Raw genomic sequence first — 13,461 nt, 5'->3', positions numbered from 1 at the left:
TTATTCAATTCCAGTAGATGCTGACACTTCCTCCTCCATGTGTGCATTAGTAAGATTCAGATCAGTTCACTGGAGCTAGAGATGTGGCTCAGAGATAGAGCGCTTGCCCAGCATGCAGGAGGCCTTGGGTTTGATCCCCACCAACACACACATACCCAATTCAGTGATTTCAGATAAGGACTTCCTGTGCACAAAAAAAATTACAGGAATTACAAAAGATTGCTATGTTTGAGTACTTGAAAAAGATAAGCATAATAAAAAGGCATAAAATTGGAAAATATTTATATTTCATAAAAAATTTTCCCTGTTCAGTAAAACAGCACTGCAATACAAGTATGGGGAAAGGCCCTGAACAAATAATTCATAAAATATAAGGCACTGAAATTTTTAAATGGTCAATCTCATTAGTAATAAAACTGCAAATTAAAATAAGATATGACTTTTCACATAAAAAACTGGAAAATATTTTCAAATGGCAACACTGTCAGTTGGTAGAATTGTAAACTAGCACTTCTCTGGAAAGGGACTTGGCAAGTCAATATACATTATATATAGCCAATGAAAAGACTTTCAGCATCATTAGTCATTAGGGAAATGCTAAGTAGACTGTGTTGAGATAGCACTTCACTACTCTACCAGAACAACTAAAATTAAAGACTGTCAATACCAAGTGTTGACAAGGATGGGAGCAATTGGAACTCTCTCTTTTTCCTTTTCCTTCAGTGCTGGAGATCGAACCCAGGGCCTTGTGCATGCTAAGCAAGCACTCTACCACTGAGCTATATTCTCATCCCTGGAACTCTCATACATTGCTGGTGGGAGAGTAAAATAGTACAACTTTGGAGAACAGTTTGGAAGTTTCTTATAAAGTTAAGTATAATCTATTCTATGACCCAGTAATTCTACTCTTATATATTTGACATAATAGCAGTAATTATCCATACAATGCAGTTATGGGTTGTATATGAAAATTTCCTCAAAAAACTCATGTTTTGAAGGATTGGTCCCCAGTACAATATTCAGAGATGGGGCTTTTGAGAAGTGATTGAATCATAAGCTGTCTGACCTTATCAGTGGATTAATCCATTGATGGGTTCATAGTTTGATGGCACTGTTGGAAGGTGGTGGCCTGCGTAGAGGAAATAAGTCATTGGAGGTGTGCCCTTGAAGGTTATACCTTGCCCGCAGTTCCTCCTTCTCTGTCTCTCTGCTTCCTGGCCACCATGAAGTGAGTCACGTGCTCTGTGACATGCTTTCAGGTCTATAATGTTCTGCGAGGCCCAAGGCAATGGAGCTAGCCAACCATGGACTGAAACCAGGAGCCAAAATAAATCTTTCCTCTTTTAGTTGCTTATGTCAGGTATTTTGTCACAATGCAGAAAGGGTGATGAGCACAAATGAAATACTAATACAGAGAAACAGTTACTGATACATGCAACAATTTAGATGAATTTAAAAAATGTGTTGAACAAAAGCAAGGCACAAAATAGTAATTCTAAGTTAATTTGGATAGGAAAATGGATAAGAGAAGTATGATATTGGCTTGAACATTAGTCAGTTGTAAAGTATCACACTTAGATTAGGAAGATATTTGTGACATGAGAAAAGCCTCAGGGGATAGTGAAAAGTGAAAAGGCCGAAATCTAGCCAGATATCATATGGTTCCCATTTTATTAGCAGCAAAAATAAGCATAAAGGACTTCAAGAAACATTAATATATTAATTCATTCAGAAAACACTAGGTGTGATATGTGTACCAGGCAATGGGCTAGCTGCTAGGGATATGGTGATGAATGCAAACTAACAGTTCATTCCTCTCTGAGCATAACTGATGAAGAAAAAAAATGATAATAGTAGCCATCTCTTAGTGGTGTAATTAAGAGTGACTTATTAATGTTTTTCTGTATTTCTGAAGTTTTCCATGGTGAAGAAACATTACTGGAGAAATAGGTAAAAAATTTCAAAAGGGCTTTATCTCTCTGGTGGGACTGGGATTTGAACTCAGGGCTTCATGCTTATAAAGCAGGTGCTCTACAGCTAGAGCCACACCTCCAGTCCACTTTGCTTTGGTTGTTTTGGAGATGGGATCTTGAGAACTATTTGTCCAGGCTGGCCTCAAACCTTGACCTTCCTGATCATAGCCTCCTAAAAGTAGCTATGACTATGGACATAAGCCACTGGCATCTGGGCACTGTTCTTCTAAAGGGCTATTTCCTCCCGTAGCGAGCATTTATCCAAGAGGCTTTCTGAATGAGTTCTCTGATGAAAACAAAGGCTAGGAATGTCTACTCCGTGGTAGAGTTCAATACCCAGCTCTGAAGGGAAAAAAACATCCAGGGCCACTAAATAAAAATAAAGGAAGAAGAAAATTCTGACTAAGCTCCTTTCCCAAACAAACTTCTCTATGATGAATAAAACAACTTCTAAACACTTTTAGTTTTTGGAGGTCCTGGGGTTTGAACTCAGGGCCTCAGGCTTGCTAGGCAGACGCTGTATCACTTGAGCCACTCTGCAAGCCTAAACTAAATTTTCAGTTATCACAGGCATTTAATTGTCAATTTGATATCTCTTTCTCTCTCTCTCTCTTTATTTTTTGCTGAGTATCCAGGACTCTTGTGTATGCCAGGCAGGTGCTCTACTATTTAGCTATATCTCCAGCCCATATCTCTTCCTTTTTACTTTTTGCATTGGTCAGAATATAATATATGTGTATATCTATCTATCATGTTTATGTATGCATATATGTACCAAGACTCATGTTGGCACAAGCTTGAGAGTTCAAGATCAGCTTACATAGTAAAGGGTGACGGAGTGGCTCAAGTAGTAGAGCACCTGCCTAACAAGCTTGAGGCCCTGAGTTCAAACCAGTACCACCAGAAAACAAAAAGGAATCATGTTTAACTGGTATTTCTACTAATTGCTTCAAATGTAGGTTTCCATTGTACAGGGCTTGTGAGAATTGGTGTACTTCCCAATGAAATTCCCTAAGCACTTCATAAATCTTAATTAATGACCAGCTCCTTTGAGAAATAATTATGAATGTTTTTAATTTAACAAAAGCACAGGGAATCCTGCTTCCACTGTTGCATAAAGGTAACCTGGCTTCGGTTTCTATTTACATGAAGTCATTAAATATCAAGCTTCTGTGTAAGTGCAGGCAAGAGAATTGAGTATTTTTTTTTACCCATATTCCTTCTTATATGTATCAAAACTCATACTGTACAGTGAGTTCAGGGTTGCAAAAGAGGATTTATTTTTTGCACCTGTCTATAAGTCAAAGAGTATTTTTTAAACTAGAATAAAATATTTACTTGTAAAATAGCTACATAGAAAGGGCTAGTGGAGTGGCTCAAGTGGTAGAGATCTGCCTAGCAAGCATGAGGCCCTGAATTCAAACTCCAGTGCTGCAAGACAAAACAAAACAACAAAAAAACTACACAGAAAAGGTATTTTGTAATGTATACTCTTGAATTTTATATGAAAAGCACTACATACAGATGTTTTCATTAGTAACACACAGTATGGACATCATATACTATATTTTATTCATGTCTTCTACAAGTGCATTTCATTTTGATTAAATTACTATATATATGATTTTGATCATATATATGATATTTTGATTCAATTACTATTATATATATGTATAGTACTAGAGTTTTGAACTCCAGGATTTTCTTGCTTGCTAGGCAGTTGCTCTACCACTTGAGCCACTCTGCCAACCTTTTCCACGTGTGTTGGGTATTTTCGAGATAGGGTCTTAAAACTACTTGTCTGGGCTGGCTTTGAACTGCAATCCTCCTGATCTCTGCCTCTTGAGTAGCTAGGATTACAGGCCTAAGCCACTAGTGCCTGGCCAGAATATATATTTTTAAATCCCAGCACTCTGGATGCTGAGACAGAAAAATCAAAAGTTCAAGGCCACCCTGGGACACATAGAAAGATCCTGTCTCAAAAGCAAAAAACAAACAACTACACACACACACACACAATTTTGATTAGAAAAACATGTTTTCCCAAAGCAACATCCCACCTAATATCAAACTAAGAATCTATTTATTTATTTGCAGTACTGGGGTTTGAATTCAGGGCTTACATGCTTGCTAGGCAGTTGCTTCACTGCCTGAACCACATCTCCAGCACAAAAACTATTTATTTATTTATGTAGGTGCTACTGGAGTTTGAACTCAGGGCCTCAATTTGAGCTCCTCTCCTAGCCCTGTTTTATGTTGAGCTTTTTGGGCTGGCTTCGAATTGCAATTCTCCTGATCTCTGTCTCCCAGGTAGCTAGGATTACAGATGTGAGCCACAGGTGCCCAGCAAAAATCTCTTTAAATCCCAGCACTTGGGAGACTGAGGTAGGAAGATCTGGGTTACATAGTGACTTCCAGGCCAGCCTGGCCTATGTAGCTACATAGTGAAACTTACAAACATCTGATATTTATAAGTAAGAAAATATTAATCAAAGTTCTGTTGACTAGTAAATGTGTATTTATAGGTTGCTATTCAGGCCATTGTGGGGGGAGTGTGCAAATCCCTTAGTGGTATGTAATCCTTTGGTCTTCCTGGGAGAACACTAAGAACTGTGACAAGCGTTGGGAGCCAGTTTTTGCCACCACCACTTCCTATTACTGCTGTTTGCATCATTCCAAAGCAGGACAAAATGGTGGCAGTCATTACATAATATTTTCTAAAACAGAATTTAATACCTCTCTCACACCTAGTCTCCACAAATAAGGCACCACCAAAATTTTAGAGTCTGGAACCCCTTTCCTGCACACTATATTCTGTCAACTTACTCCCCCTACAGTCCATTTTTCTATATAGCAGATACTTCTAAAACTAAAAATAAAAAGCTGGTTTGTCATTCCTCTGCTTAAAACTTTCACATGCTCCCCTAATTCCTGATGTGGCCTGACTCCTGTTTACTTCCCTCAGCTCAGTTCAGCGCACTTGCCTCATAGTTTACACATTCTGGCCCCAAACACAGCAAATTTATTTCTGCCCCAGAGCTCTTGCATTTGCTGGCCCTTTTGTTTGGAACATTCTTCAAAAATTTGCAACTTAACACAAATGTCATCTGCTCGGTCCTTTGCTGAACCCTGTGGCGAGGGCTATACCTGTCCATCCATTCTCTACCTGATTACCCTAGGTTAATGTGTTAATATCACTTGTGTCTGTCCTCACTCCCTAAGAAGGTCCTTTGTCCATCTTTCTTGTTCATACTATGTCATACAGTATTTGTCACAGAATGAGAACTCAACAATTTATTGAATGAGTATCATCTTATTCTTATCTGGAGCAGGAGTTCTTAAGGTGGGACAGTGGTTTTCAGAGGGCCTCCCTGGGCTGGGATGTCACTCATTGGTAGAACACTTGCACAGCATGCATGAGGCCCTGTGTTCAATTCCCAGCACAGGAAAAAAAATGGTTTTGATTATACTTATACATGTGAGAAATGAATATGGAAATATGAGAAATGAATATGAAAACATATTTTTCAGATTCTTAAACAATGAAGTTAGTCACTACTAACAGAGTTTTAATTTATAAAGTACTTTCTCATATATTTACTTCTCATTATGCATAGAGATAGGTATACAGAAAATATAATGTCTACAGTGAGGTGCAGACAGGTTAAACATATTATTACAGACTATACAGGTAGCTAATAACGGAATTGGCAAAAATCCATTTTTTCAGACTTAAAATCTTGATATGGTCAGAATCCAGAACTCTAGGGGTTTGTATTTGTCCTTACTTATTTTTTGTTCAAAAATCAATAAACCTATCATTTAAACTAGCTTTAAACTAGCTTATAAGGCAGCACATATTTATTAGGGTATGCCTGTGACCCAGGGCCTCACACATGCTAGGCAGACACTCTACCACTGAGCTGTATGTATAGCCCTCCATTAAGTTTTTCAGTGAAAAATGTTCCCACAATGGGACAGTTTTCCCATGCTGTCAGCCTGTTCTTAAACAAAATGTTAATGTATGAATCAAGGAACTCAGAAGAATTTTCTGCTAGGTTAAGAAAAACATAATTAAGGAAATAGATTTATAGGTATAAAAGACCTTATAGCAAAATGATGTTGAGAACTGTTTAGATTTTATCTGTGTGTTTAGTTAGAATATATAATTGAACCATCATCTTGAAAAATCAATATAATCTAATATTTTTTTAAAGATTAGCTTTCCTAGGAAAGAAATATCTAAATTCTAATTTTCCCCTGTACATAACTATTATATGATTATAACCTGTGTAAATTTTTCAGAACTTCTTCTCACAGGCCTTATCTATAGGACAGTAGCAGAAAACAGCTTCAAAAGAGCTCATTTGTTAACTTCAAGAAGTTATAGGAAACATGGCACTTGAAAGAATCTCAGATTTTGGGAAGATACTCAACATCAAAAAGATTTTTTCCCTCCTTACTAGCACCAATTCTTTCCTTTAGCAAAACAAGTGTTCCCTTTATTTAATTAGCTGTTTTTCTTCTTAAAACCCATAAAGTTGGCATCATGTTCCTAGAAGTAACCTCCAAATAAATGGCTTGGGTGTCATTCTTAGCTTTTGGTACATCAAAGTTAGCCAAATGCAGGAAAATATGTATTTTAAGAGAAAACATTTCATTTAGAATTACTTCATCAAAAGAAGTCAAAAGCTGTCTGGGCCTCCACTGGAAAATTAATTTATAACCTTATGTTACCCGTATGCATTTGTAAAAACCTAGGTGGACTATTGCCTACGCTTATTCTTAGGCAGACTCAGTGTTCAAAGATTCAGAAAGAAATTCAGAACCTAATGGAAGAAAGAACTACTTCTTGGCTTATGATTACCAGGGTTAGAAGATTTCTGGGTTATTCCTTAACTATAATTGATGCTACCATTTTAGAATCCTGCCAGCTGTCAGAGTCAAAGATTGTTGTTAGGACAGTCTGTTAACTCCCTTCCTTCATTTAAAATAAACCTTGAATAAACATGTACAAGAAAGGGCTGTGACGATGGAAAGAAAAATGTTTTATGGCTGACTCTTAACATACTTAGCTGAAGGCTAATGAGGACCTTTGGATCTTTCTCAACCACTTACTTTTTACTATACTACTACTAATAATAATATAATAAGCAACCTGAAAAAGCCATCTACTATAGTGGAATGTAATTCAGTTTATTCCAGGACAAAGGGATTCGCCTCTACAAGGATTTGAACCTGTTAGTCCATATAGTGTAGGTATTCCAAAAGTCATGAAGAATACAAAATCTTGAAGATAGACATTTTGTTTTTCCATTGACCAGAAGTATTGTGTCCACCTGTAGTATCTTTGCTATTTCTTGGAATGGATTTTGCTCCTATCAGATCTGGGCATCATTGAATGGTAAAGAAGAAGTTCAGAAGGAACGACAGAAGAAAAGCACTAATTTGTAACACCTTTCTGATTTTAGTGCATTTCACCTCCCACCAAAAATGTCCTAAGGGCTTAGCTGGTTAAGAGTATTACAAAGAGATGGCTGCAGTCAAGGTTTTAATCTTCTTAATGGCCTGTTTACTTCTGTCCCAGGAGGACCACAAATCCACTTCTTTCAAATTTAGGCTTCTAAATAAAGATGGACCAGGTTAAGATGGCATAAGTAAAACCATCACTGACAGCTGCTGTCAAAGGAAAGGGGCTGTTCACTGACCCAGAACTCACAGGCATTCCATTTGGTCTTTTCATTCATTCTTTCTGCATGGCAGGTGTGAAGATCACAGAAAGAAACTAGATATATCCTCCACCCAGGAGTTTGTGTGAAAACAGCAATTGAAATGCAAGTCCTGTAACTGAGGAATGCAAAGAGAGAAAACAAACCCAGCCTGGGAAGGCAATAAGGAGGGCAGGTGGGAAGGATTTCCAGAGGAGGCGCAGAAGCCAAAGAATGGAGTGCCACTTAGAACAACTCCTAAAAGTGGCAGAGGTGGACATAAATTAAAAGACCGACACAGAGCCGCTGGGGCTGTGGTTCAGTGGCATAGCACTCGGCCTGGAGTATGTGAGATCCTGGGTTCAATCACTAGCACCACAAAAAATGCTAAAAGACCAATATGATCTACTTAATTTATTATTAATATATTATTATTACTTAATATATTATAATTAAATTAAAGCAACAATAAAAAGACAGGGTATGGTGATGCATACCATAATCCCAGCATGGAAAGGCTGATAGGAGTTTGAGGCCAGCCTGGACTATGTAGCAAGAACCTGTCTCAAAAAAAAATATGGTCAGGGGGAGGACTGAGCAGAAAGTAGTTGAGGATCTCAAATATATGTTAGTCACAGGAGTGATCTCCTACCTGACTGCTTGTTTCTGTTGTTGAAGAAAGACAACTAAAATGGAATTTGTCTCATGAAACTGGACATTTCCTCTAAGACATACACATGTGGCTTAAGTGAACTAAGCCAATTACGTTTCAAATGGTGGATTTGAAGAGAAAATGGGGTGATAGGACAGGTGTGCTGTCACTGAGCTACCACCCAGCTCAAAAGCTCTAAAAACATTTTTGGAGATATTGAGGGTTGTACTCAAGACCATGTGCTTGCTAGGCAGGTACTTTCACACTTGAGCCATACCCTAGCCTTTTTGCTTTAGGTGTTTTTCAAATAGGGTCTTGCATTTATACCCTGAAATCTGGATTGTGATCCTCCTATTTTCACTTCCTACATAGCTTGGATGACAGGCACATAATACCACACCAGCCTTTTATTGGCCAAGATGGGAGTCTTGCTAACTTTTTGCCTGGGATGTCCTTGAACCTTGATTCTTCCAGTTTCTGCCTTCTGAGTAGCTAGGATTACAGGTATGAGCCATGGTGTCTGGTTATAATTTTTTTGTCATACAATGTAAGTTACAGATTTCATTAAAAAATGAATCTTTTTTTTTTTTGCTAGGGATCAAATCTAGGGTCTCATGTAACCTAGGCAAGTGCTGTACCCACGCATAAAGCTAATCAATTTTAAGCATATTCTGACATATAAGGGTCTTTCTAAAATCCCATAGTCAAAAATGTAAGCTAGATTTGGTAAAACAAAGTTTTGTAGGTCAGCACAACATGATCGCCACCCTGTGTTTACCAGGATTCATTACACCAAATACCACACAAGGAATTCTCAACAGTTTACAGAATATAGTTTTATTTATAGAATCTTACAAATAAAACATTTACAGTTCACATAACATAAGTTATTTTCTTTTCTAATTTTCCTCATAACACCTGAGTTATTTAAAGAAAATACTGTGATGGAATTGTAGAACTGTAAAGGGAAATACGAATAAAACCTAACCTCTCTTTTGTAAAAATCACTTTTTTTTAAAGCAGGTTTCCATCTCTTTGGAAGAAGAATTACTAAAAACAGACCTTAGGCTACCGAAACAGAAGTCTTTTTTAAACCCAGGGTGAAAGACCATTGAAGAACAGCCCTGCATTGACTGACACTAGACACAAAATGCCTTTGTGGACGAGGACAGGAGGTGAGGTCAGGAGCAAGGTGAGAAGTAGCAAAACCCTGTCTCTGGATAAGAGCTCCTGCATGTGACATGTACTTTCCTTGCTAGTGTTAATAGGAGCTGGTCCATCTGCAAAGAGAGAGGTTGACAGTGCTAATGTCAGGAGAGAAAAAACCCTCCACACAACTCACTACTCCTTAGACTTCTAATATGTACAAATGCTTAAAACAGCAAATTTAACACTTAAAAGTCAAAAAAGAAATTGCCACGTTTTCAACTCATAGGCAAATCTGTTGCCAGTGGCGATGGTCAGATGACCTTAGTGTGTCCATCCCTCCGTCCTAAGCTCTGACTGGGGCTTGTTTCTGCACAATGCAGTTTCAAGAGGATCACCCTTGGAGCAGCTAGCTGTCTATGAAGGAAAAGTTCTTGAGTTAATGTAAGTGTGCACTAACAGGGCAAGCACCCTACAATTTCATATTTATTTTTCAATTTGTTAAAGATTATGTTTTTAAGCTCATCTCCTAAACTTAGAAACCCACTAACTCTAACTCAGAATTCTACTCCAAGACAAAGGATATATATATATTTGGTGGTACTGGGGCTTGAACTCAGGGCCTACACCTTGAACCACTCCACCAGCCGTCTTTTTGTGATGGGTATTTTCAAGATAGGGTCTTGAGAACTATTTGCCCATGCTGGCTTTGAACAGTGATCCTCCTGATCTTTGCCTCCTTAGTTGCTAGGATTATAGGAGTGAGCCACTGGCACCCGGTGACAAATGATATTTTTAAGGAATGACAGGATCTATAGGGAATGCTAAAATTAACATTTTAATACATTGGTGTGAGCTAGGAAATGCAAAATCATCCAGTTTTTTGGTTTTTGGCAATGCTAAGGATGGATACCAAGACCTCACGTATGCTAGGCATGTGCTCTATCACTGAGCAAAACCCCCAGCCCCAGTCTTTTATTTTTGAGTGTCATTTTCTGCTAGCTCCTGAAAGCAGTTTGAAAAAAATAAAACAGAAAAGACAAAGAATTGTTTTAAAACAATATCAACAAGGATAATATGAAAAGTTAGATTCCGACATTCAAGGATTTGGTTCTTTGGTTCTTAGGATTAGGACCCTAACCCTATCAGGAGTTGGTCCTGACATTCAATCTAGAATCTTGATCATTGAAGTTTCCTCCTTCTTCAGTCTTTTCTCAAATCTATCCAAGTTAACAGGCAAAATCAGGAGAGAAACTTATCAAGTATCACTACCACTACCAGTTTTCCCACTTATATTCTTTTCAGGAATATTCCTGGTTTGAGGGATGTTTCCCAAGAAGAAAAAACAAAGTAGATGTTGCTTTTTAATTACTAACAGTGGATAGTTTTTCCGTGTAAGAACAGAAAAACTCAGGAGTTGGCAATGAACCAGTACTCTTGTCAGTCCTGCAAACATGGCCCCTGGGCTTCATCTGTGGGTACCACTAAGACAGACTCTGGGAGAGACTGGCTCCCCAAAGTGGCTAAAGAATCCACATTATCAATATGATAATAATAAATCAATTCACCTAGTGAACCTGGAGGTTAGCTCCCCTGGAAGCCAGAGTTCTGAAGAGGGGGCTCCACAGTGCCTGAGGCTGGCCTATAGTGTTAAAGACACGCATATCCATCAGTTTTCTGGAGAGAATTAGAGCAATTCACACTCAATGTAATACAGGAATCAATCTTTTTTGTATGGGGCAGGGAGGAAGCAGTGACCTAGACAGTGCCCTTTAAGTCCCACATGCAACAGTGACACGTAAGTGCCCCCAAGCCACATGTTTGACCTCATGGTCCAGAGTCTCCTAGTACTCATACTTTTATTTATGTAATTAGTAAGTCCTAAATTTTGCCTACAGTGATTCCATTTCTGATTACCCTTGTTATAGTGAAGCACACACTATCAAACTCCAATTGCACAAGTCAGCTTGCTACTCTGCTGCACGAGTTGTGACAAGGGGAGGAAATTTGTGCAGTCTCCCCTCCAATGCAAACACCTAAGTGTGCTCAGAATGTGCTTCTAGGGAGGCACCTAAAATGCTATTAGAGAAAGGGAGGTGGGAAGGGGAGGTGGAAGTCACTATAAACATAATTGTTTTTTGTAGATTTCTGGCCCCTGCATTCTGTCAGCATTAATCTGAAAGAAGAAGCAGTCCAGGCAACTGCACCTCCATATTGGCTCACCTGGATGGTCATGAGACACCAAGGACTGCACATAATCAACATCCAGCATCCTGGTGGAAATAAATGAACCCGACAGGACACACATCACTAATTCTATTCGCTCTCACTCAGGGTCAGGATGACCTCTGCCTTTCCACCTGCCCTATTCATCTTCTCTGACTTTTAGTTCTCTTTGAATCAGAAGTAATAGGCAACTGAACAGACTGAAAAAAGTGGGAGAGTTTTTGATCTCTTGCACCTTCTCTGTAAGAACAAGAGAACTCGTGTCAAAACAGGCAGTTTGGGGTCCAGGGTGCACATTTGGATTCATGGGTCCTGAAGTATGCACTTACCCCATGATGCTTCTAATCAAGTTAGGGCCACTGGCTTCATTTTTACATTTCAGGGTAAAACAATTCAGAATCTCTCAGTGCTGCTTCCAAGAGAAAGAGGCTAGAGTGACCAGAGAGAAAAGGGAGGCTTGTCCTGTACATGGCGTCCAAGTTCCAGGATCACTGTGAGTGGAGGGGCGAGGCACTACCTAGAGAATGGTTACCAGGACAGCTTCTTCCTAAGACAAAGCATTCTGAAACAGCTGACATCTGAATGGAGGCAGGCAGTCTGTGTCAGTTTCTTATGGCACTGCCTCTTCCATGGTGGTTTGTGGATGCCAAGTCCTCAAGGCCAGGGACCAGGCACCCGGGGCCTGACTTGTGATCCCACTGGCTCCTGGCAGGGCCCTACCCGATCTGGATCTGTCCTGAATACACAGTGAGGAGCAGCATGATGGTGAAGCCAGTCAGGAGGCCCAGGTTCTGGATAACAAAGGGGATCAGGACACTGCCCTTCCTTTCATCCTCCTGGCAGACCTCATTCATCTCAGGAAACTACAAAGGAGAGAAAAACAAGAGCGCTGAAGTTCCTCTCATCACCTCGCAAGTTCAGGGCAATTCAGTGGCTGGAGTATATTGCAACTTGGTTGAGCCAGTTAACAGAAGTAATAGCTAGACCTTGAATGTGACAGTTGTTCTCCAAGGTGGCTCCAGAACATGCCCGTGGCCTTGGATGTTTAGATGCTGGCTGAAGATACATGTGTATTCTAATTTAAAAATAAAATTTTTATTGTAGACTTTAATACTTGAAAAAGGCTGGGAATACAGCTCAGTGGTAAAGCACCTGCCTAGCATGTGCAAACTCTACGTCCAATCCCTAGTACTGCCAAAAAAATAAATAAATAAACCACTTGAAAAAAATCCTTTTACTACCAAAACAAAAACATCACTGTTACCTCTTTGAGAAATTCAACAACTGTGTAAGAGTACAGAAAATGCACTACAACATGGCTGTGACTCAAGGCCTCATACTGCTAAGACAGTGAGGCAGGTGACAACAATGAGACCATCAAGTAATGCCAAAACCATACCAGGCCATGGGGCAGGCTCCCCACCAGAGAAGCCCTATACTGTTCTACAGGGTATGGCTGGTCCATGGTCTTGTCAAAGGTTTTATTTTCAGGATGGGGATGTAGCTCAGTGGGAGAGCACTTACCCAGCATGTGCAGGGGATGGTTAGATCCCCAGCATTGCCAAAAGAAATCAAAGGATATTTAATTTTTTTAAATATAAGAGAATCACGTTATGAATTCAAGACTACTTAATGGTTACACCAAATATTAGGGAAGAAGGTTAAACCCTTTAAGAAAGTTCTAATTTAGTGGTGGAGCACTTGTCTAGCATGTGTGTCTAAGGCCCTGGGTTCACTCCTTAGCAACACACGCACG

The 13,461-nt window shown here is 39.3% G+C and overlaps 1 protein-coding gene and 1 non-coding gene across 5 annotated transcripts in view; both read right to left on the bottom strand.

Annotated features, from left to right (window-relative positions):
* Slc39a14 (solute carrier family 39 member 14) overlaps window positions 1-13,461 on the bottom strand; it is a 53,387-nt gene continuing 39,926 nt past the window's right edge. For 3 of the 4 annotated variants that reach the window (XM_074055149.1, XM_020169793.2, XM_074055150.1), the window contains one exon: window positions 9,155-12,568. In XM_074055149.1, coding sequence (XP_073911250.1) covers window positions 12,422-12,568 — 147 coding nt within the window. In that variant the 3' untranslated portion in view covers window positions 9,155-12,421. Of the gene's footprint in view, window positions 185-1,066; window positions 1,130-9,154; window positions 12,569-13,461 lie in introns of those variants that run through there. The other variant, XM_074055151.1, reaches the window with a different exon arrangement.
* LOC141417146 (small nucleolar RNA SNORA40) lies at window positions 3,186-3,312 on the bottom strand. Its single transcript, XR_012441749.1, has one exon. It is a non-coding gene; the product is annotated as a small nucleolar RNA SNORA40 (small nucleolar RNA).

This window comes from Castor canadensis, chromosome 14, assembly GCF_047511655.1.
Source record: "Castor canadensis chromosome 14, mCasCan1.hap1v2, whole genome shotgun sequence".
Taxonomy (NCBI): Eukaryota; Metazoa; Chordata; class Mammalia; order Rodentia; family Castoridae; genus Castor; species Castor canadensis.
Note: the sequence above shows the minus strand (reverse complement) of the source record. Positions and strands in the feature narration are given on the sequence as shown.